We start from the raw sequence: 22660 nt of genomic DNA, 5'->3' as shown, positions 1-22660 counted from the left end.
AATAATTTTAGTTTCTTTCGAGCGTTCAAACCGAACAGACGTGTTTACCTTGCTCGCGAGTGCCGATCATACAGAGTACAATATAAAGTGCTGTGATAATGTGCCTCATAGTATGGGTAGATTCCCCATCTCCGACACACCATAAGTCAGAGAGTGTGCACCAACAACGAGGCCTCTACACACAGATACCAACAATCAACCTACCATAAACCCATCGAATGTTCCAACTACACAAGCAAAATCCTATGTTACTATTACAATGATTAATTCTTTTCCAACTAAAGAGCAAGCAATCCTAATCGACGCTATTGATAACACAACTACATACTCGCGGTCGCCAAAGTTACTGGCTCCGAAGCTATCCATTTCGCTTCCTGGGAATCTCCAACGGTCGTATCTGCATCTATCTTGACAGAAAGACTACAGCACAAGACTTTGTAACTAACCACAAAACAATAACTATCAATAACGTACATACTACAGTCAAACCACTAATCAATCCAGCCCAGAGATTAATACTTTCGAATGTCTCACTGTCTATACCACACGAATACATAGAAAAATACCTCACAAATATCAACATTCGAATGACATCCAAACTAACGTTCCTTGAGTACAGGAAACAGGCTTTACTCATATAATGAGTTTTAGAAGACAGATCTTCATTAACCCAGACGACCTCACAAAAATTCCCCAATTCTTTTTAATAAATCACGATGATACACAGTACAGAATCTTCGCGTCTACGGATAAACCCAACTGCTTTCTATGCAAACAAAAAGGCCACGTCTTCAAAGATTGCAGCAATCCATCCCAACCCACAGCAACAAACGTAAAAACAACAGAACCTAAAAACAAACAGACACAAGACAGAACACACAAATACAACACAAATATTCCTCCTAATATTTAAAACATTACTGAAATCGAAGCCACCAACAACCATCGGAAAACCCTACCTGAAATAGACGACTTAACCGACTACGAACTTTCCAACTATAAAAGACCACTATCTGTGTGTACAGATTTTTGCTCAGAAGACGGAAACAAATACCCTTTCCTATTCCCGACAAATTCCAAGACCACCCCTGCTGGCAATATTAAAGAATCAACGCCTAACACCATCATAAAACGTCCTAAGCGTAGCCAATCGCTAACCTGGTTCATCGAAAAACTTGATGAAATGCTAAAACCGGTAAAGCCAACCCCTGATGACACAAAAAATAACTTTATCCTTAATTACTACCAATTCAACAGTCTTTTAGAAAACGCGTGCAGTACAGACAACCCGATCGACATTATCAAAGACTACACTCAAGATACTAAGGCTCTACTCCACATGATCGAAACAATCCACCCCTTACTCAAAGACAGAAGCCTAAAAAACAGAATACGATGACTAGCTAAAAAACTAACACAAGACCGACGAACCATTACAGCTGCGAAAAACGACTCTTCAACTACCGTTCATTCCCCGAATTGGTTCTTGGACACCAAAAACGATTCTCCATAAAATCTCTTCAATCATCAATTAAAATATGTCAATAAAAATTATTCAGTGGAATCTAAACGGATTCTATAGTCGATTGGAATACTTACAATCACTAATGGATAATGAGCAACCGGAAATCATTTATTTACAGGAAACGAACTTTAAAGGATTAAACTCTGGCAAACTCAACTACAAAGCTTTCACCAAAAATCGCTCCATTGACCACGCCATCTACATCAAGGACATTATCCACAGACAAGAGATTGCGATCACATTCAACCTTGAAGTTGTGGCTACAAGAATTATGCTACCTACAAACCTACATATATGTAATATCTAACAGCCAACATCTTGATGAAGTTGAACTTACCCGAATTTTTAGCCAATTATCAAAACCATTTATCATCACGGGAGTCTTCAATAGCCATAATATTTTATAGATCCCACAAGAGGAACTATCATAGCGAAACTAATAAACGAAACAAACCTAAACCTTCTAAACACCAACAAACCAACCCACTTCACGACCGCATCACATCCGCCCGCCGTAGTGCAATTGACCTGACTCTCTGCAACCCGAGAATCGCTCAAAACATTTCCTGGAATGTGGAAAGTAGTCTATTCGATAATGACCACTTCCCGATCAAGATCACATACCATACTAGCTACTGCCATAACACCTACAAACTTTCTAAGTGGAAATTTGAAAAAACCGATTGGACAACTTACCGCGAGTCTGTAGCATTTTCCATCTCCCATTATACTGAACCAAACCCGATCCAACCGGCTTCAATAAACACCGCACTCATTAATTTCATACGCATCATTATAGAAGCCGCTGACTTAGCCATTCCCAAAACCAAAACTACCTCAAGCAACTCAAAATCCAAACTCACTCCATGGTGGAATGAACAGTGTTTTGAAGCGGTCAAAAACTATAAGCACGCCTACAATCAAAATACATAACTCTCAAGAAAACCTCATTAACTTTAAAAAGTACAAAGCATTATCCCGGAAAATCATTAAAGATAGCAAGAAACAGTCATGGTTAAGATATGTTTCATCCCTTAATTCATCCAACAGCAGAAGTATGGAAAAAGATCAGGTCAATCAAAGGAAACAAAACATACCACACAATCCCTGCTCTAAAAGAAGAAGACAGTGCCCTCACCACAGATCCAGCGAAGATTTTAGAAATACTAGCATCCACATTCCAGCAAACCTTTAGCAATAACAACCAAAAGAATTCCAGAAGTACAAACTAGAAACCGAGGCCAAACCATTATTGCCAAATACTGATAATGACCCACAGTCAACAGCGTCTCTTAACGAACCTCCGCCCAAGAACTAATGTACGCCTTAAGTAGATGTGATAATACCAGCCCTGGACTCGACGACATTCCAAACCTTCTCCTTACTGCCACAAAACGCTATAAACTACCTACTCTCAATATTCAACTGCATATGGAATCACAATGTCTTTCCAGAAATGGAAACAAAGCAACAATAATTCCTAACCTAAAACCAGATAAAAATCCCATGGATCCCAATAGTTATTTCATTGACGAACACAATGTGTAAGCTAATGGAAAAGATAGTAAACCATCGCCTACGGTGGTACCTCGAGAAGCATCACTTGATCATCAAATTCCAAAGCGGCTTTCGGCAATTCCATTCCATCTATCACTTAATCAATCTAGAAACTAGAGATACAGGAAGCCTTTGCCAACCAACAACAACTAATCGCTGTATGTCTTGACATAGAAAAGGCATACGATATGGTATGGAGGTGCCAAATTCTAAAAATCCTACAAATGCACGGAATCAAAAACAACATCTTCAACTTTATCAAAAACTTCCTCCATACAAGGACCATCCAAGTTAGAATCGCAAATTATCTCTCTTCATCAAGAATCATAAAAAACGGCGTACCACAAGGATCAGTCCTAAGCGTTAGCCTATTTCTCATAGCCATAAATGATGTGATGACAAACCTATCTAACCCGGTCAAAGGATTCTTATTCACTGATGACCTCACTATATGCAGAGAAAAAAACCCACTCACCGCCCAAACTTTACTACAGAACAGTCTAAACAACCTCCAAAAGTGGTCACTAAATACTGGATTCAAGTTCTCGAGCTCTAAATCGGTAGTGATAACGTTCAGCAAACGTAGACACCACACTAACATTCATCTAAGCCTCAACGGACAAGAGCTAAAAGAGACATCTACAATCAAGCTACTAGGCCTAACTTTCGATTAACGGGGAAACCGCACATAAACAAACTTAGATCGGAATGCTACCAACGTCTCAAAATCCTAAAAACAATTGCAGTAAACAACTGGGATGCAAATATGAACATCCTGCTACTAACATACAGAACAATAGTAAGAACTAAGATAGACTATGGATCTATCGTGTACAACTCTGCAAGCCACCAAACCCAAAAAACTCGACCCTATATACCACCATGCAATTAGGATAGCAGTGGGAACATTCCGAACCAGCCCAATTGTTGACATCCTGAGCGAAGCAATGGAAGTTCCTCTAAAAAACAGAAAAATGCATCTAAGCATCAAGTTCGCTGCTAAAATCTCTAGCACCCCTCAGAACCCTGCATTCTTAAACATCTTTCGACAGAACGCAGCTACCATCAAATGAAAAAAACCGCATTCCCATTCTATAATAGAATTTTCCAATATGAACACGATCTCAACACCAAGGTCATCTTGGCAACCCCAGGAAATATACCCAGTTTTCCACCATGGACTGTCCCTATAATCACAACCAACACCGATTTACGCAAACATGGCAAAAAACAAACCAATCCTAACACATTTAAATCCCTGGAAGCTATTCCAGAGATACCAAGATCATACACATATCTATACAGATGGCTCAAAAATCCAAAACGCACCGGCTACTCGATCGTCTTCGAACATTCAACCACAAAAATCAAGCTTCACCAAGGCAGGTCCATCTCGACCGCTGAACTTAACGCACTAAAACATGCCCTCGAAACCACATCTACTAAATACCAAATACAATAGAAAATTCGCCATCTTCAACCAATGGACCATTCTAAACAATATAACCACGAATGCCAAAACGCCTACATCAAATCAATAAAAAACAATAACTCAATTACAGTAATATGGGTCCCATCCCACACAGGAATTGAAATGAACGAGAGAACGGACAAAGCTGCTAAGGAAGCAGCAAATTCGACAATCCCCTACCACAACACAAACCTATCACTCGATTCTTGTCCACCTAAAGCAAAAAATCAAACACCATTGGAACAACGAATGGAAAATCTTAGTGAAACCACGACTGCTAATTATCAAAAATGACTTCTACAATAATCGGACATACGAAAATAACACACAAATACATACTCACCAAAGAAGACCAACCATTCTGCGAACGGTGCAAGACGACCCTAACCACTTCATACTACAATGCGAAGTATACCTACTGCTAAGAAAACAACTAACAATCAGAGTTAAACCCACCCTAAAAGACAACCTAATGGACAGTGGAACATCATCAAGCCTGCTACAATATCTGAAACACACCAACACCTACAACAATGTAAAAATTCCTCCTTCTGTTGTCCTTAATAACCCATGAAATTGATGCAACATAAAATAATTGATTTAAAAAAAAAATAATTTTAGAAGTGAACATTCAATTTTTGTAGCATTAATCATTATTTTATATAAACATATGTTTCTCAAAATAAAAAAGTTGTAAAATAGAACACCTAAATAAGTAAATTGAAATTATACAAATCAGACATTAGACATTACTATTTTACAAGTTATAAATTAATATGAAAAACATTATTACATTTAAGAAATACAATCAAATTTTAATGAAAAGGAAATTAAGTGAAAATAGGGAAAATAAATTTTTAACATGAAAACATCTTTTATATTACATTACAAAATTTACTTCAGTAAAATTTACTTAAGTATTAAAAAAAATTGATATTATTATATATCATTTTCACAATTAAATTCTCACTATATTAATTTTTTTATCAAAAAATTTTACTGACATTTATAAATTAGTAATAAATCATTTATAGATAAAATCTTTTCATTAAAACTACTAATTTCAATAATTATTTTAATGTACTTTTCCTTACTTATACATTTGTGTTATAAACACTTCAATAATTATTTTACAAAATGAGATTAAAATTATTTCAAAACTACTTCATTTTGAAGAGTCATAAAAAACTATCATTGCTATAATTACAAATTTCTTATTATTTCCATATTGACCTTTCTAAGCACCATTTGTCTAAATTTACGAACATCAATATTCAAATTTCATACAATTGATAAACGAAAATAACAACACAGTAATGAATCTCATATCAAGGCAATAGAATAAAAAAAATATATATACAAATGTTGTAATAAAACAAAAAATTTGTATATAAATATTTGTAAATGAAACATATATCTTCATTGCAACTATAATGGCAGAATAGTATAATCGATTGTTATGTGTGTATATATATACAGTATACAGTATATATACATTATATATGAAATTAACATTATAATTTAACTTTTTAAATGATATAACATTTGTAGATATTAATCATTATACATTCCGTCAATAAGAAAATCCATTCGTCGATAATGTCTTTTGTCCCAACAATCTCTACCTTGTTTGTACAACATGAAAACAATAGCACCCAAAACTGGCAGAGCTATAAGAGTAACAATAACTGGTAAAACATAATTAATTTTCTTTGGCATTCCTAAATGGGAACCTTTCATATGAGGTATAAATGCTTGTTTATCACTATTAGGTTCTATTACTGTTGCAGTTGGTTTAGGTTTGTGTTCTTGGACTAATGATGGTATTATAGGAACATTAGTTGATAATTTTTGTGGCATCGTATTTGTAAAATGAAAAGTATTATTTACAGTAATACTTGAGGCGTCGCTTATATACTTTTCAGTAACATTTAACTTTAAATTATTAACGATCTTTTCGTTATTATGAACATTTACTGTTGTTGAAGATTTAATTATTGACTTTGTATCATCAGATAATATTATTTTATTGGAAGAAACATTATTTATTGCTCCTTTTCTTGATATAATTTTAGAAGTGGTCTTCTTTTTTACATATGGAACGTCATCATCTTTCAATACATTAGTTTGTATGTCTAAATTGTCAGCAACATTTGTTACATATTTGTGTGACTCAGTAGGTATTGACTCAATAATAGAAACAATTGGAATTGGACCACCTTCTGCAATTAAAGGAGTGGCAACATTTTTCTGAAATAATATTTACATATTTCAGTTATATATTTACTTGCTGTTGTTATATGTAGCTTATTCAAAACAAAAAGATCTTGAATATATCAAACACACTGTTCGACTTCTAAATAGTGTAATTTAAGTTTAAAGATAATTACTTATGTATTTACTAATTGTCAAATGCTGTTACTACATACATTTCGTGTTTTAGTAGAATCAACAGATTCAGGCATAAATTGAATCGGCGAAGACGAAGTTCGATGTTCAGTTTTGGAATTTCTGTCAGTAAAGTTTGCATTTAATGTCAACATCTGAGTCGTATCACCATCTGTTTTAATTTCATCGCTGACAGATAAGGTTAGGATAGATGTAAGCCATATAAACAGAATTAATCCATAGAATTTCTGCATTATGAAGAAACTCATTATTTTAATTATGGAATTGTATTTCGTGATACGATTGGTTGTAGAAAAATCTGGTTAAAACTTTTATAAAAATATAGAAAAACTAAAAAAAAGTGGTCTCAACCACTAAGAAACTTCTCGCTCCATCGTGAGCACGCATGAACTACTGTATATAAATGTATATATACACAAACATATGAATGTAAATAGACTCTATACGTACGTAAATTACTTTATTTTACTACCTAAATGCATATTGTTGCATACGATTTCAAAAACTTTTTTTGTTTTTTTCGTAATTTAAAAGTTAAATTCAAAATAATAATCCATATTTAAGGTAATCCATAATTAAGGAAATATAAATTTCCTTTCATAACGTTCCGTTTCTCTTTCTTTTATTCTTTCTGATTCAATATTCAAATTTATTAACTATATTAACTATACTTTGTTGAAATTTTATTATACAATTTTTTAATACTGTTATAAACAACTAAATATTTAATGATAATAGAAGAAGTGAAATTAATAAAGTTAAACATATATTCCCAGGAAATGCATAAGATTCCAGACATTTGAATTTATGCTAGAAGTTACTGATACTGATTTAAACTATTGTGAAAAAAAATTATACAGCAATCTACCTGGGTTCTACTTTCAAAATGTTTTTTAAAAAATAAAATGGAAAGCGAAAATATCCTTTTTTTGAAAAATTTCAAGTTCAAACGCCTTTACGGACATTAGAAAATTTTTTTCATAACTGAGTCCACCGTGAACCTAGAAATTGGACTTTCTCCCTTAAAACGACCTGTCGAAGCTTGATGTGCGATTTTTTGTCGCCGTTCTATTGAACTTTGAATAGTGTATAGTACATCCAAGTTTAGCGCGAAACAAACTTTGAGTTCATAAATTTTTCGACATTTCAGTTAAAAGACGTATTAATAATATAATAGTACAATTATTTCTTAAAAAATTAGTATTAATTGCAATATCTGTTATCATAAGAGATTTGTCATCTATTTGAAGATTTTCCTGAATCTTGAATTTATCTATATACATATATCTATTCCATTTTGAGATTTAAATATTTTGTAATATTTAGTAGTAAGAATCTTTTTTATTATACATAATATCACACACTTTTCAAAGTTTAATAGAATAAAATATCGCAAATCAAGCGTTTGAGGAATCTTGAAAGGAGAAAATTTTATCTTTAGATTCTTTAGATTCATGGATTCAGTTATGAAAAAAATTTTTCCAATGTCCGTAAAGGCGTCTAGATTTTCAAAAAAAGGGATTTTCGCCTTTTATTCCCTAAATAATATAGAAATATTTTTGAAAAAAAAAACAATAGAACACTCCATGCTTTAAAAGATTGTTCTATAATCTAGAGGTAGATTGCTCTATAATCTTTTTCACGAAGATATAACAAATCAAAGCAATTCTCAGCATAAGTATCCGAAAACTTTATATAATTCTTATATTAAATATACTTTATATTCCTCATATCAACGAACTTTATTGTAATTTTATTTAAAACAAAGAAATCGTAAATACAATTGTGATATTTACATTTTAATGTTAGTTAATTTTACATTAACTACTTTTTTCATTATAAAAGAAAATGTTTTTCTAACTTATTCTGTTACATGTCCTCTAAATAAAAATTTTTATATTTCAATTAGAATTTACAATTCTTTTATTCGTAAATCAAAATCACAAAATTAGAAATATATAACATATTCACCAAATAATTTATCATTAGTTATCAATTACAGTAATATTTAAGTTAAAGTACTAAGATGAAAGTATTAAAATTTATCAAAATTAAATATATAATCATAATTTATTTTTGTAGATATACAGGGTGTTTCGTAACTTGTGGGACCCACTTCGGGAGCTGATTGTACACCTAAAAATAATGAAAAAAAGTCATATAAAAGTCATATGTCCTATCTGTCTTCGTTTATGAGATATAATGAACTTTCTGTTTTAATTACTTTTACAAAAGATGCACGAAATGACCACCTTGCATTTGAAGACAAGCCTACACCCGTCTTGTCATTGATCTGGTTACTCTCTCTATCATTCCTGGTGTTTCTCGAATTTGTCGGAAGCTTTTCTCTATTCTATTTCGTAATATTTCAGCATTTTCAATCGATGTTGCGTATACAATAAATTTTAAATATCCCCACAAATGAAAATCTAATGGATCCGGAGAACGAGCAGGCAATAGGACCTCGACCAATCCATTTATTTGCAAAGTGTTGATTTAAAAATTGCCTAGTCACTCGGCTAAAATGCGACAGAGCTCCATGCATAAACCGCATACGAAGTCTAAGGAAGTTCCAATCGATATTAGATAGATAAATATAATTGGTTATATTTCTTATGATAAAAAAAAGATACATAGTTATAATTTCATATTATATGATGTAACAAAATTAACATTATTTCTGTTCACAGAATAGTATGAACTTTACCAATAATTTATACATTAAATTTGATTATTCGTTTTATCTCGATTTTCTAAATTTTGTGACTGATAAATAATTCTGCGTTTTCATTGTTTCGTCATAATTATTGTTCTATGAAAGCAATAAAGATATGTACTTATATTTATAACAATTCGCGATATTTTATTATTAGATAATTTACAAGGTTACATTAGTAATTTTTTTTCTTCACCTCTATTATTCATGCCTATTATATTGTATTAATCTCTATTTTGTATAGTATTTATATTTTAATAAATATAAAATTTATTCGAAAATAAAACTTTTATAAAAGGAACATTGTATAATTCATAATCTTTTTAATATATTGAAATTAATGTGAATATTAAATGTTAATTTTATATAAGTATTAGTTATTCTTTTGGATAACGTTGTTATCCAAAAATAAATTACTAGTCATTCTTTTCATAACGTTATTATGAAATAACGTTAAAAAAAATAAACTGAAAAAATAAACTGAAATTCTATGCCAATTCTTATCAAGATGATAATTGATATGAAACAAGATTTAGATAATTAAAACACTGCTTGATAAGATAATTCACTGCATCAAAGTTCACTTAAATAAAATTGAATTATTCAACGTGCAAAGAAATTGTAAATTAAATTCATTTATAGATACATATTTCTTTCTTTTGATCCTTTTGATTTTTAGTATAATTGAAAATAATTATGTAATGCGAACAAAATTCAAATAATTTTTAGTTTATCTTAAAAATCGTTATATATCAGAATTAATTATAAGTTCCGTTGTGTGAGATAAATGTTCATTTATGTATACAAAACTAATCTCCATGTAAACTGACAATGAGTAAAATACACGCATTTTATTTCAAAAAATTTTATTAACTTATTTCATTTTGTCTTGTGATAATGAAAAATATCTCCTGTGTACTATTAATGTGCAATTTTTAAATATTTGTTTGACATATTAAGAAATTATTTATTTACATCTTTATATATAAATACATCTTTATTTACATTTATATATAAAAAGATACATTTATATCTCTTAAAAATAATTTATCAAAGAAATTTGATACTTGTGTATCTATTTAAAAATCAAATGATTGTTAATGAGTTCATTCTTTATCATTGATTTATTAATTTTTGATCTGTTTCTTCCAAATCAAATTCTTCCTGTTTTTTTTTTTTTTTTTGTTAACCTGATATTATTGTAAAAATCGATTGATTTATTTTAGTAAACCTTACTTAATTGAACTGATTATATTTTTCTCGTAGATTACAGATAATAAAATTAATTAATCATTAAAAACGATATATCTACATCTATGTGATATGTTTATTATGACATCGAATAATCGGATACAATCATTCCAAAATTCAGTGCTACAATTATATACGAAGGCATTTTGTAGAAAAAACTTCACCTTCGTCGTGATCATTTTTTTATATCCAATTTCGTTTAACAAAACAAAGTACTAATCTTCGTAGTCGTTCTTGGAATAATTGATTTCCAGTATGTTCCACTGCTACTGAATGTATTTTGTCTACATCAAAATCATTAATTTCTTTCGTGTCTAACGTGAGCATCTTTATCATGAAAGCTACATGGAGGAACTCGCGTTCTCCATCCTCGTCCATTTTTGCTTTAAATCCTTCTTTGGTAAACTTATCCGTATTGCATTTCATTTTATTTAACGTATTTACCAAAGTTTCGTAATACAAATCCATCAGATCCTCGACTTGTTCTTCTGTCGTGTCATTCTTAACGCTAGAGTAAAGAAAAAATATCAAATCACGCATAGGACTTCCATAAAGATACATTTGGAAATCAACGAATTTTATGCCATTAATTTTTCCTTTTTCGCTGCGATGAAACATTATATTATTCACCCAGAAATCAGAATGAATGATTGTCGTCCATGGTTCTCGAAAAGAGTCTGACCAAATATCCGATTTCAATTCTGATAGAATTTTTTCACATCTTTCGTAATAAGGATTTAATTCTGGGTCTTTTTTTATCTGATCGAATATCGTTACAAATATATTATCCATATTAATTTCCGAATTCGGTAAAAATTTCGCGTACATCTTGAACACCTCGAAGATACCAGGTCTTTTTTGTTTCATAGCCATTCCTAAAGCATGAAATCTCGCTAAAGCCTTGACTGCTTCCTCTGCGTGCTCTAAATCGTAACCTACATAAAATTATCAAATATTGTAGTTAAATAAAATTTTACAAATACAAATATCTTCCGAAATACGTATTAAAATTTTTAAAATTCAGTAAATGTTTTAAAAAAATTTATTTAATCGTTGCACATCTTTTATATTATTATTGTTATCTTTATATTATTATTATATTTATTTATCATAAATTTATTATATAATATATTCATCATTTATTACATTGTTATATATTTATTTGTTAATGTATTATTTATTATAAATCGAGTCTGTATAAGAAAATCGAAATAAAAAAGATTGTTTTGATTGATTTGATTGATTTGAATAATTGAAAGATTATTAAAATTCTAATCAATTTTATGTGTCATTTTCATTCATAAATTTTTAATTTTCATCGCGTAATAAGAGAATTAAGAATCGTCAAGAACATATTATACATGATTCAGCGAAAATGTCAAAGTAAAAAAAATCTCAGCGATAATTATATATATATATATACATACTTATAATCGTAGGAACATAATCGAACAATATTATTCGCAATTAATAATATATAAATTTATAAATCGTAAATATATAAAGGTAATGTATAACAAATTGTTTTTAATTATAGTTTTAATTAAAGTGTATATACATTTTTAAGATTCTAACATATCTATTAAATTTTTAAATTTATTATCTATTTTATTATCTATTATATTTTTAAGATTTTAACGTATCTATTAAATTTTAAATTAAATTGTCTATTATATTTTTAAGATTCTATTAAATTTAACGTATCTAATGTAAAAATGTAATGTGTCTAAATTTTATTTCATGTCAATATTATTTTTACGTTTATATTAAAACTAATTTCTATAAGTAAATATGCCAATATTTCTAATTCTTCATAAGACGAAAACTGTTTCAAACCATTCTATAAATAACTGAACCTATCTATAAATAATCTTAACCAATTTTCAAAAACACCAAATATTGATTTGCATGATATTATAATATCGAACTGCTAATATTTCATGTTGTAATGATTATGTTGTTCATTTTTAGTAAACTTTAAACGAAGATTCATTATTATTTTATTTTAAAATATATATTTCATCTGTTTTCTTAATGTATAAATAACACGATCATTAAACTTAATGTTGTTTGAATTTAAATGTTGAAAGTACATTTTAACAAAAGTATAAGCGTAAAATACGTATTACAATACGATAAAAAAAAAGATAGCTACATTTTAAAACAATACACAATTTTATAGAACGATAATATTATGTAATACCAAAAAAATCGTCTTTTATTATTAATCCTACATTATTATTATTATTATTAGTCCAAATTTTTGTCATTATACGGATGTACGCGTGGTTTCTTAAATTATTCGATACTTTATTTATTAAATTACTAAATTACTAAGTTAAAAATTACTATTATTATTACTAAGAATTACTGACTTATTAAATTAATATACTGACTTATTAAATTACTAAATTACTAAGTTAAAAATTACTATTATTATTACTAAGAATTACTGACTTATTAAATTAATATATTACAAAAATTGATTTAACATAACTATTTTGTTTAATGACGTATCTGTTTTTATACAATTGAAAATACTTTGTAATACTTTTAACATTTTCCACTAGATGGTAATAACAATTAAAATTTAGTAACAAATAGTCAACAAATTAAAAAGATTAATTTTTTTTCATTTCAAAATATGTGTACATACCTAAAGCTCTATCACCGTTATAGTAACCTTCAACTTTCAAATTTTCCATAAAAATGACAGCATCATCGTCAAAATCTCCATCTGGTTTTAAAGACAGCCTGGACCCGTAAAATTGTGGCAAAATTTCAAATATCTCGTTCTTTTTTAATCCACACTCCAATTCCAACTTATTATAAGCTGGTAAAATAGTATCGTACATAAAGATTTCTTTTATAAATGTACGAGAACTATTGAAAATTTGTTTTTGATATTCTGTTGGTGGACACATCTTTGCAACAAGATGAAGATTCTCTTTCTTTTCAGTATTTTTATTCTTCAATTCAACTTCAACACTGAAAATCGTACTTCCATAATTTTCTCCAGGAGGTAATAGTGATTTACTGCTGAAATTTTCAATGATCATATGATTCCCAATCCTCTGACGTAGAACCGGCTCGATATCACGAAGTACAATTTTTTTTATTTCAAATATTTCGTTGTCCATTATTATAGAAAAAAAGATTATGTAATAAATTTTCGATCCAATCAGTCACAACCGGAAAGAGAAACTCCGCGGAACAATTTGTAAAGGTTTTAAGTATTGATTGAATTTATAAGATCGACTACTGACAAAATCGCAAGATTAACTTTCTTATCAATTATCTCAATGTGCGTATTATTACGCACACATATCAACAATCTTCCCTCACAAGATAGTACAATCTCAACAGTCAACTGATGTATTGCCTTGAGTTATCTTTTATATTTTTTATCTACATTCATCATGATAAAGATCGCGCGTGATCTTTTCCACTTGTTGCCATTAGTTTATTCTCGATTTCAAAAAGGTTAATCAATCCTTTAGATATATATATATGCCTGTATTTTCTCCACAAAATTTTTTAATTTATATGACAGCTTATAAATTATGTATAATTTATTTTTATCCTTTGATACTTAAACATATTTGTGAGTTAAAAATATTCTTTTAATTAAGCCATAGTTTGTTTTACAGAATAAAAAAAACCCTAAACGATTCAACATATTCAAGAATGAAAATTACACTTATAAGTTAATATGTAAATATATATTTAATTTTTGAAATTTGAATTCAATTATTTAAATTTTAATTATATATAACAGACTAAATGAAAAACCATTGTGAAATTATTATTTCTTATATATAATTGTGAAATAAATTCTCTATTTTCTTTATTTTCTTCTTATTATTCTTGTATTAATAACTTCTTATTATATTAATTATTTCCTAAGAATTCTCTATGTGCATATTAAGAAATTTTTTAATAACACGTACATATAATTTATAATAAATTTAATAAAATAGAACAAAAATAAGAAAGACATTAATGTAATAAATGAACAAAACTAGAAAAATCTTGTGATAAAAAGAATAAGTTTATTTCTGAAAAGATATAACAGTGGAACAATAACAATATTATAATTTCTGTTTTATTAAAACAAGTATATATATTTATATTTTATAAAATTTTTATCAATTGGTTCATATAATGTACATACATACATTATGCAATTTAAAAAATTCGTCACATGCATTCAAATCCTTTTTATATAAGGCTGTTTGCATTTTTATATATGTATAACAATAATATTTTATATTATTTTAAATCAATATTTTCCTATAGTCAACTTTACTTTGGATTGGACAAATTCTATAAAAAATAATATATTTTAGACTTTATTAAAACACGATTTATATCTATTTCTCATATAAATAATTTTATAATGAAAATATAACATTTTAAGTAACATTTCATGATGAAATATTATTAATTAATTCAAGTTATTTAAATTTGTGAGCAACAAAATAAAAAGTGTATAATCCTAAATTTACAGTATATAATTTGTTGTATAGAATGTTGAAAAAAATAACTACTATTTTAATTGTTTTGTATTGAACGACGAAGGATTGCATCTCCATCTTCTTCAATTAATTTTTGATGTGTAGCACTAAGAGCCTGTATATATTATATAAATTTAAAACTTATGAATTAAATTTCAATTAAATTACAAATATTTTTAGAATTTTACTAAAATCTTTAAACGTAATTTTCAAAAATTTTAGAAAATTTATAAAATTTTTATACCTTGAAATATTTTACTGTCTTCACGCGTAATTCTAGAGTAGCATCCTCATCACAAATAATTATTGTACGAGGATGTTGCTGAAAAGCTGATACAGTCCACATGTGATTGATCCCTTCTTCTATTGCTTTATAAAGAGCAAATGCTTTATGAGATCCTGTAATAAGAATCATCACTTCTTTGGCATCCATCACTGTACCAACACCAACAGTCAATGCTTGATTTGGAACTTTGGAAATATCATTTCCAAAAAATCTTGCATTAGCTTCTAACGTATCTTGAGCCAATGTTTTTACTCTTGTACGTGATGCTAAAGAAGAACCTGGTTCATTGAAAGCTATGTGACCATCTGGACCAATACCTACAATATAACATTTTGTTTTATATCTAATTAATTTTTTATATGAATTATTTACTAATAAAATTCCATACCACCGATAAACAATTCAATACCACCAGCTTCTCTAATTTTATTTTCAAAATCATCACATTCCTTTACAAGATCAGGTGCATTACCATCAAGAATGTGCACATTTTCTGGATCTATATCTATATGTTTAAAAAAATTATTATACATATAATAATGATAAGATTCTGGATGATCCCTGGGCAAGTCAACATATTCATCCATATTAAAGGTTTTTACATACTTGAAGGAAATTTTTCCTGTCTTATAATATTCTATAAGCTTTTTATACATTCCTAAAGGTGTACCACCTAAAAATGATTATTGGTCATTACAAATTTATTTTAATCATTGTATTCATTAATAAATTTTCAACACTTTTTTCCTATTTATAATATATGAAAAATACATACCTGTTGGAAGACCAAGAACAAAATATTTATCTTGATTTGGTTGGAAATCATTAATTCTTTTTAGAACATATTTAGCAGACCATTCTGCCACATAATCTGCTGTATCACAGATCACTAAACGCATTTTAAAATTATATTGTAACTGAGCTGAAAAATCACAAAATTGTAAAATGCATTCAACAAGTACAAGTACAAAAATTTAAATAATTTACAAAATCTTTCGAAAATATAATATTTCAATTAAGCATATAAATTTTATATACAATATAGTTTTACAGTTCTCGATAATATTTGTACAAATATAAATACAGAGATATCTTTATGACGGAGGTGTTTTTATCTGGACAAAGAATACTGAAATCAGAACTTCATTCAAGTTTTAAATTACATTTATCTTTGTATAAAATATTTTATTTCATCAATATAGATTCAATATCAATTTTATTCTTACTTCGTATTTTTTTCAATTAATTTTTATCTTTAAAATCTCGAAGAAACAATATATTTATCAAATATACTGTTTTCTCATTAGGAACTTGTTCGGAAATGTATTATGCTGTATATTGTGTGCATGTTTAAACGCAAGAATGTTAAATGATCTTCCATAGATTATTTTAAAGGTCAATAACCAATGGTTGTTAGTCTTCCGAAACATAAATCGTTTGAATTAATAAATTTCAATACATTAATTATTATAAATTTTAACATACTAACAAATGCAGGATGCAATGATGCGTACCTACTGCAAGAAACGAAGCATAATAAAAATATATACTGATAAAGGAGGAAAATTAAGAACTGCTTTTATAGCCGTCACCCAGCTACGAAATCAGCTGATATATGACTGAGCTAATCTTGAACCTTTGCTACTTTGCAAAAGATTTAATGTTTCGCCTATAAATAAAATTATTGATACTTAAAAATAAATTTCTTTTAACAAGGAACAAACAAGTTGGCTGATAAGTTCCTAACAAGCGACCTCATTCACAATAAAAAGTGCTTGTCAAAAATAAAAAAATCTCTATTCTTACTATTTAATTGCAACTTTTACGAAATTTAAAAAATGTATTTACTACTATTTTTTATTATTTTAGAAAGAAAAATTAATTATATATGTACGCGTCGAAACAAATATACATAAATTTGTATACATACAGAACATAAATAAAGGATCATTTGGGAAGCGCTGTAGTTCAGAATTTGGCGCGAATGTGATCTTGATAGTTGTATGAATGTTAATGTTTTACTTATGTTTTTTATACTGTAAAAATTTCACGTGTCTCGAAAAATTTATAACGATACAATGCCAGACGTGACAATTAATAATGTTATTGTAAGTTTTCCTTTTAAACCATATCCAATACAAGAAGAATATATGACAAAAGTGATAGAATGTCTTCAGAATAATAAAAATGGTGTTTTGGAATCTCCAACTGGTACTATTTCATCCTCTTTTTGTTTTGTTGTTATTACAATTATGCATGCAATTAAGTTAAAATATTAAAAGTCTTCATGAAAATGTTACAGGCACTGGAAAGACACTCAGCCTTTTGTGTTCATCTTTAGCTTGGTTATTGACAAAGAAAGCTCAATTACAAGCACAATCATTAATTGGTGCAATTGAAAAACCTGATTTTGGGGGACATTTTTTTAAACAATTAAATAACGAACTTAAGGAAGGTGCAGGAAATTCTGTGTCTGTCAATAATTTTAATTGGACAGCACCGAAAATTATCTATGCATCTAGAACTCATTCACAGCTTTCGCAAGCAATGCAAGAATTAAAAAGGACTTCGTACAAACATTTAAGTGCAACTGTTTTAGGATCTAGAGATCAGCTTTGTATTCATCCAGAAATTTCCAAGGAAACCAATAGCTCAAATAAGATATACATGTGTCATTCTAAAGTAAAATCTAGAACATGTTTCTATTACAACAATGTTGAAAACAGGTAAAGAATCATAGTGCCAATGTTTGATAGCCATAATGAGTCATGTGCATTAATAAAAAATATTAATGACAAAATATATAATTTAGGAAAGATGATCATTTTTTTAAACAGGAAATACTTGACATAGAAGATTTAGTAAAAGCTGGACAAAAGTTTAAATGTTGTCCATATTTCTTATCCAAAGAACTTAAGCAAAACGCTGATATTGTTTTTATGCCATATAATTACTTACTAGATTCAAAATCACGAAGAACACAAGGTATAGATATACAAAATAATGTTATTCTCTTAGATGAAGCACATAATATTGAGAAAACCTGTGAAGAGGCAGCTTCATTACAGGTATTTAATAAAATCAATCTGTATTTAATGGCAAATAGAAAACAAATCTAAAAGAAATTAAATTTTGTAAAATATAAAGATAAATTATACTATTATATTTCTGTAGATATGTAGTACAGATATTGCAATGTGCATTGATGAAATAACAGCTGTAATGGAAGATATGGCTAGCGATATTGAACAACAAAATGATTTTTCAATGGAAAGTTCAACAAATACTCAAAAAGATTTTACTGCAGAGGACTTGTGCATTTTAAAAACTATGTTTCTGGAACTAGAGAAAGCTATTGATGCAATAGAAATTCTAAAACATGATGAGGGAGATACACTGCCTGGTGGATACATCTTTGAATTATTGGGAAAGGCACAAGTACACAATTAATATTTTCTAATCTATATCGTGATGTAAAGCAAATAAAAATAGTAAATGTACTCAACAGTTAACCCATGGCAAAGAACAACTTGTAATAGAGAAGTTAGAGAAAATTGCTTTTTACTTAACAACTACAAGTACTTCTCCATTTGCAAGAAAAGGTAATGCACTTCAAAAATTCAGTGATCTATTAAAAACTGTATTTAGCAATAGTAATAGCGTACGCTACAGGGAAAAGATCAAAGAATGTTATAAAGTATATATTCAACTAGAGGAACAGAAAAAAACAAAACAAAATGAAGTTTGGGAAAAGAAAAAAGTGCCTTCAAAAAATAAAAGCAAAGTTATTAGTTATTGGTGTTTTAGTCCTGGATTTAGGTAAATCTTTTTTTATTATGTTTAATTTTGAACAGATTCTATTGGTGTATTTATGTGTTAATTACAAAATTAATTACAAGTATGCAACAATTAATGGACCAGGGCATACATTCAGTAATATTAACAAGTGGTACACTATCTCCTTTGAAACCTTTCATATCTGAACTTGGAATACCAATTGAAATTCAACTAGAAAATCCGCATATTGTAAAAGGAGATCAAATTTGTGTCAGTGTTCTTAATCAAGGACCTGATGGTTATTTATTAAATTCTTCTTTTAATACGAGGTATTAATTTTATTAAATATATCTTATATAGTATGTAATTATTGCCATAATATCACATTTAAGAGGCATAATTTGTATTCTAGGAATGATCCAAAATATATAGCATCTCTTGGACGAACAGTATTTAATTTTAGTTGTCTTATTCCTCATGGTCTGTTAGTTTTTTTTCCTTCGTATCCAATAATGAAAAAATGTAAAGAAGAATGGCAAAATGCAGGTTTGTGGACTAAAATTGCAGATCGTAAAGTAATTACCCCTTAATAATTATATTCAAACAGTTATAGATACTAATAAAAATAATAATACTATTAATTTATATTTATCAGCCTATATATGTGGAACCACAATACAAAAATGATTTTATAAATGTAATGAATGAATATTATCAAAAAATTAAAGATCCCTCTTGTAAAGGAGCTATTTTCATGGCAGTTTGTAGAGGTAAAGTGAGCGAAGGACTTGATTTTGCTAATGCAAATGGAAGAGCTGTATTAATTACAGGACTTCCATTTCCACCTTTAAAAGATCCGAGAGTTATATTAAAACAGCGATATTTAGAAGAGATAAAAAAGCGAGATAAAGAGGTAATTAAAATTGAGATATCAAATATTCATCAATTATTTTAATTTTATGTATTTCATTCTTTTTTAGGCTTTGTCTGGTCAACAGTGGTATCAACTGGAAGCATCACGTGCTGTTAATCAAGCCATTGGCCGTATAATACGTCATAAAAATGATTATGGAGCTATAATTCTTTGTGACTGTCGATTTGATAATCCAAATTTTAAAAAACATTTATCCACTTGGCTCAGACCTCACATAAAAAGTTTCACTTCTTTTGGTATTATTGTAAAAGAATTAAAAGATTTTTTTAGATATGCGGAATACACTGTAAGTTCAATTTTATAAAAAAAAAAGCTTTTAAATATTTCTATTTTTGTATAATTATTTTCAGTTTCCACAACCGAACTTAACTAATGTACAATCAGCAAATAGTCATATTTCATTACCAGCAACATCAGCATCATTTGATACAAAAGTGTCTCGCACAGTAAAAGTTATTTCAAAACAAAAAATTGAAAATCCTCCAACTGAAGATACCTTCAATATTGATTCTTACACGAAGGAAGATGAGAAAGATAAACAATTGGTTGAAACACAAAAAAAGAACTTATTTGAACTTTTGAAGACAGAATCGAAGCCTGTAATTAATTTCAATGACTGTAAATTAAAAAATGATTATACTATTTATGAATTAACAAAAAATATCAGTGAACCAGTCACAAAAAAAAGAAAAATAAAAATGTTACCAATAGAAGTTAACGAACATTTATCTGTTCCTTCAACTTCTTCTTGTGTGAATAGAGAAACAAATTTTCAACAAATATTTGAAGAAACTAGCAATGATGTTGATAAAAAAGCTTTAGGCAAAGCATATTTGAAAGAGGTAATTAATAATTACAAATTACAAATAATTGTAATTGATCCTAAATATACATACAAATAAATTTTAATTGGTAAGAAATTTATATTATACTAACTTTTTTTAATTAGGTAAAACGTTCTTTATCAGAAACTGATTACAAAATATTTGCAAAAATGATACAAAATTATACAAAAATAGGCAATTTGGAGGAACTATTAAACATACTTCAAAATCTATTTTCTCTAAATAAGGGATTGTTTCATTTATTTATAGGTATTTTATATATATTATTATACATATAGAATAATTTTATAATAAAAACTTTTATTTATCTAATATACAATTTTTAGGATTTAAACATTTTATAAAAAAACAACATATTTCTATATTTGAAGATCATGTTACTTTTATTACAAATACACAAAAGTAACACTAAATATAGAAAAAATTCAAAAATTAATTATATTTTAATATAAAGAATTATTATAAAAAACTTGCTGTAAGTAAATACTAACAAATTACATATATTTTATAATTTTGTCCTATTTTTAAATTAATATAAATTCATATATATTCTTTGAAACCATGTCTTTAAGATTTCATGACAGTCCTATAAATTCGCAATCATATTTAGCCTGGATCACCTTAATCAGAGATCATCTTGGTTCTTCTATATTAATGTAACGACTTTGATATTGTATCACTATCTTTGAGCATTGTTTGAATTGATGCCTTTTGTAAAATGTATTCCAAAATTCTACAAATTGATTTAACAAGATATGTTTTTGAATCTAAAACAATGTAATTTTTGAAATATGAATTTATTCGATATTATTTTATAAGTTTTTTTTTTTAGAAAAATTTCTGTATGTAATAGGACAATATGAATAAATACATATAATTGTAATTATAACGAATTTATATTTCAATCTTTGTTATTTCAATACTTAATATTTAAATCATTTGTGTAATATACAATAAATAAATTTTCTAATACAAATATGAAAGTTATGTTAAGTAAAAAAAAAAATAGAATGCATATGTATATTAGAGTTTATCATAATATATTATATTTTTAGAGTACATTTAATGTAATAAAACAAACTATAAATAATTTCAGTTATTTCAAAATATAGAATAAAATTTAATTACAAATTGATTTAATTTTCGTATGTATATACAAATATATGTTACATATTAATTTTGAATACAATACTTAAAATAATATACGGAAAATATATTAAAGCACCAAATACAAAAAATAAATTGTAGCTAATCATGATAGCTACAAAAATTAAGTTACACTTAACTTACATGTAATATATATATATTGCATTCAGTTAGAAACAAATAATTACTAGTTGCAACATACGTGAAAATTTTTTCCTTTTCATAC

At 28.0% G+C, this 22660-nt stretch overlaps 4 protein-coding genes across 8 annotated transcripts; 1 reads left to right on the top strand and 3 right to left on the bottom strand.

The window, feature by feature from the left end:
- Positions 1-5860: 5860 nt before the first annotated feature.
- On the bottom strand, positions 5861-7519 carry LOC122532191. 2 transcript variants are annotated; one of them, XR_006307464.1, is made up of 3 exons: positions 6983-7519; positions 6045-6803; positions 5861-6014 (listed from the first exon to the last, which is right to left on the bottom strand). XR_006307464.1 is itself a non-coding variant. In XM_043660747.1 (2 exons), exons 1-2 carry the CDS (start codon positions 7208-7210, stop codon positions 6108-6110), a joined length of 924 nt encoding a protein of 307 aa, XP_043516682.1. In that variant the 5' UTR covers positions 7211-7519; the 3' UTR covers positions 5861-6107. The 2 variants fall into 2 exon arrangements, 1 of the variants encoding a protein (XP_043516682.1); XM_043660747.1 differs by having other exon boundaries at positions 5861-6803.
- A 3468-nt stretch (positions 7520-10987) lies between these two features.
- Positions 10988-14215, bottom strand: LOC122532153. Its single transcript, XM_043660686.1, has 2 exons — positions 13586-14215; positions 10988-11864 (listed from the first exon to the last, which is right to left on the bottom strand). Exons 1-2 carry the CDS (start codon positions 14067-14069, stop codon positions 11113-11115), a joined length of 1236 nt encoding a protein of 411 aa, XP_043516621.1. The 5' UTR covers positions 14070-14215; the 3' UTR covers positions 10988-11112.
- A 746-nt stretch (positions 14216-14961) lies between these two features.
- LOC122532160 (glucosamine-6-phosphate isomerase) lies at positions 14962-17376 on the bottom strand. Of its 4 annotated transcripts, none has more exons than XM_043660698.1 (6): positions 17247-17376; positions 16508-16654; positions 16121-16405; positions 15691-16049; positions 15480-15561; positions 14962-15255 (listed from the first exon to the last, which is right to left on the bottom strand). In XM_043660698.1, exons 2-5 carry the CDS (start codon positions 16629-16631, stop codon positions 15484-15486), a joined length of 846 nt encoding a protein of 281 aa, XP_043516633.1. In that variant the 5' UTR covers positions 16632-16654; positions 17247-17376; the 3' UTR covers positions 14962-15255; positions 15480-15483. The 4 variants fall into 4 exon arrangements, with proteins under 4 accessions (XP_043516633.1, XP_043516648.1, XP_043516643.1 ...); XM_043660713.1 differs by having other exon boundaries at positions 17222-17303; XM_043660708.1 differs by having other exon boundaries at positions 17218-17294.
- A 46-nt stretch (positions 17377-17422) lies between these two features.
- LOC122532253 (regulator of telomere elongation helicase 1 homolog) lies at positions 17423-21948 on the top strand. Its single transcript, XM_043660866.1, has 14 exons — positions 17423-17503; positions 17602-17943; positions 18035-18458; positions 18545-18800; positions 18907-19170; positions 19241-19551; positions 19632-19838; positions 19922-20084; positions 20165-20422; positions 20490-20729; positions 20794-21285; positions 21393-21537; positions 21615-21690; positions 21861-21948. Exons 2-14 carry the CDS (start codon positions 17811-17813, stop codon positions 21946-21948), a joined length of 3057 nt encoding a protein of 1018 aa, XP_043516801.1. The 5' UTR covers positions 17423-17503; positions 17602-17810.
- Positions 21949-22660: the final 712 nt, after the last annotated feature.

Source organism: Frieseomelitta varia, unplaced genomic scaffold (genome assembly GCF_011392965.1).
Source record: "Frieseomelitta varia isolate USP_RPSP 00005682 unplaced genomic scaffold, Fvar_1.2 scaffold_14, whole genome shotgun sequence".
NCBI classification, from domain to species: Eukaryota; Metazoa; Arthropoda; class Insecta; order Hymenoptera; family Apidae; genus Frieseomelitta; species Frieseomelitta varia.
This window is presented reverse-complemented; position numbering and strand designations above follow the sequence as displayed.

Coding starts and splice junctions, on each gene's coding strand:
- LOC122532191 (XM_043660747.1), bottom strand. CDS start 7,210: ATGAGTTTCTTCATAATGCAGAAATTCTATGGATTAATTCTGTTTATA. Junction 6,804..6,982: donor ATTCTACTAAAACACGAAAT/GTATGTAGTAAC, acceptor ATATTATTTCAG/AAAAATGTTGCCACTCCTTT.
- LOC122532153 (XM_043660686.1), bottom strand. CDS start 14,069: ATGGACAACGAAATATTTGAAATAAAAAAAATTGTACTTCGTGATATC. Junction 11,865..13,585: donor TAACGGTGATAGAGCTTTAG/GTATGTACACAT, acceptor AATTTTATGTAG/GTTACGATTTAGAGCACGCA.
- LOC122532160 (XM_043660698.1), bottom strand. CDS start 16,631: ATGCGTTTAGTGATCTGTGATACAGCAGATTATGTGGCAGAATGGTCT. Junction 16,406..16,507: donor TGTTCTTGGTCTTCCAACAG/GTATGTATTTTT, acceptor AATCATTTTTAG/GTGGTACACCTTTAGGAATG. Junction 15,562..15,690: donor AGACAGTAAAATATTTCAAG/GTATAAAAATTT, acceptor TAATATATACAG/GCTCTTAGTGCTACACATCA.
- LOC122532253 (XM_043660866.1), top strand. CDS start 17,811: ATGCCAGACGTGACAATTAATAATGTTATTGTAAGTTTTCCTTTTAAA. Junction 18,801..18,906: donor AAGAGGCAGCTTCATTACAG/GTATTTAATAAA, acceptor ATATTTCTGTAG/ATATGTAGTACAGATATTGC. Junction 20,423..20,489: donor TAAAAAAGCGAGATAAAGAG/GTAATTAAAATT, acceptor ATTCTTTTTTAG/GCTTTGTCTGGTCAACAGTG.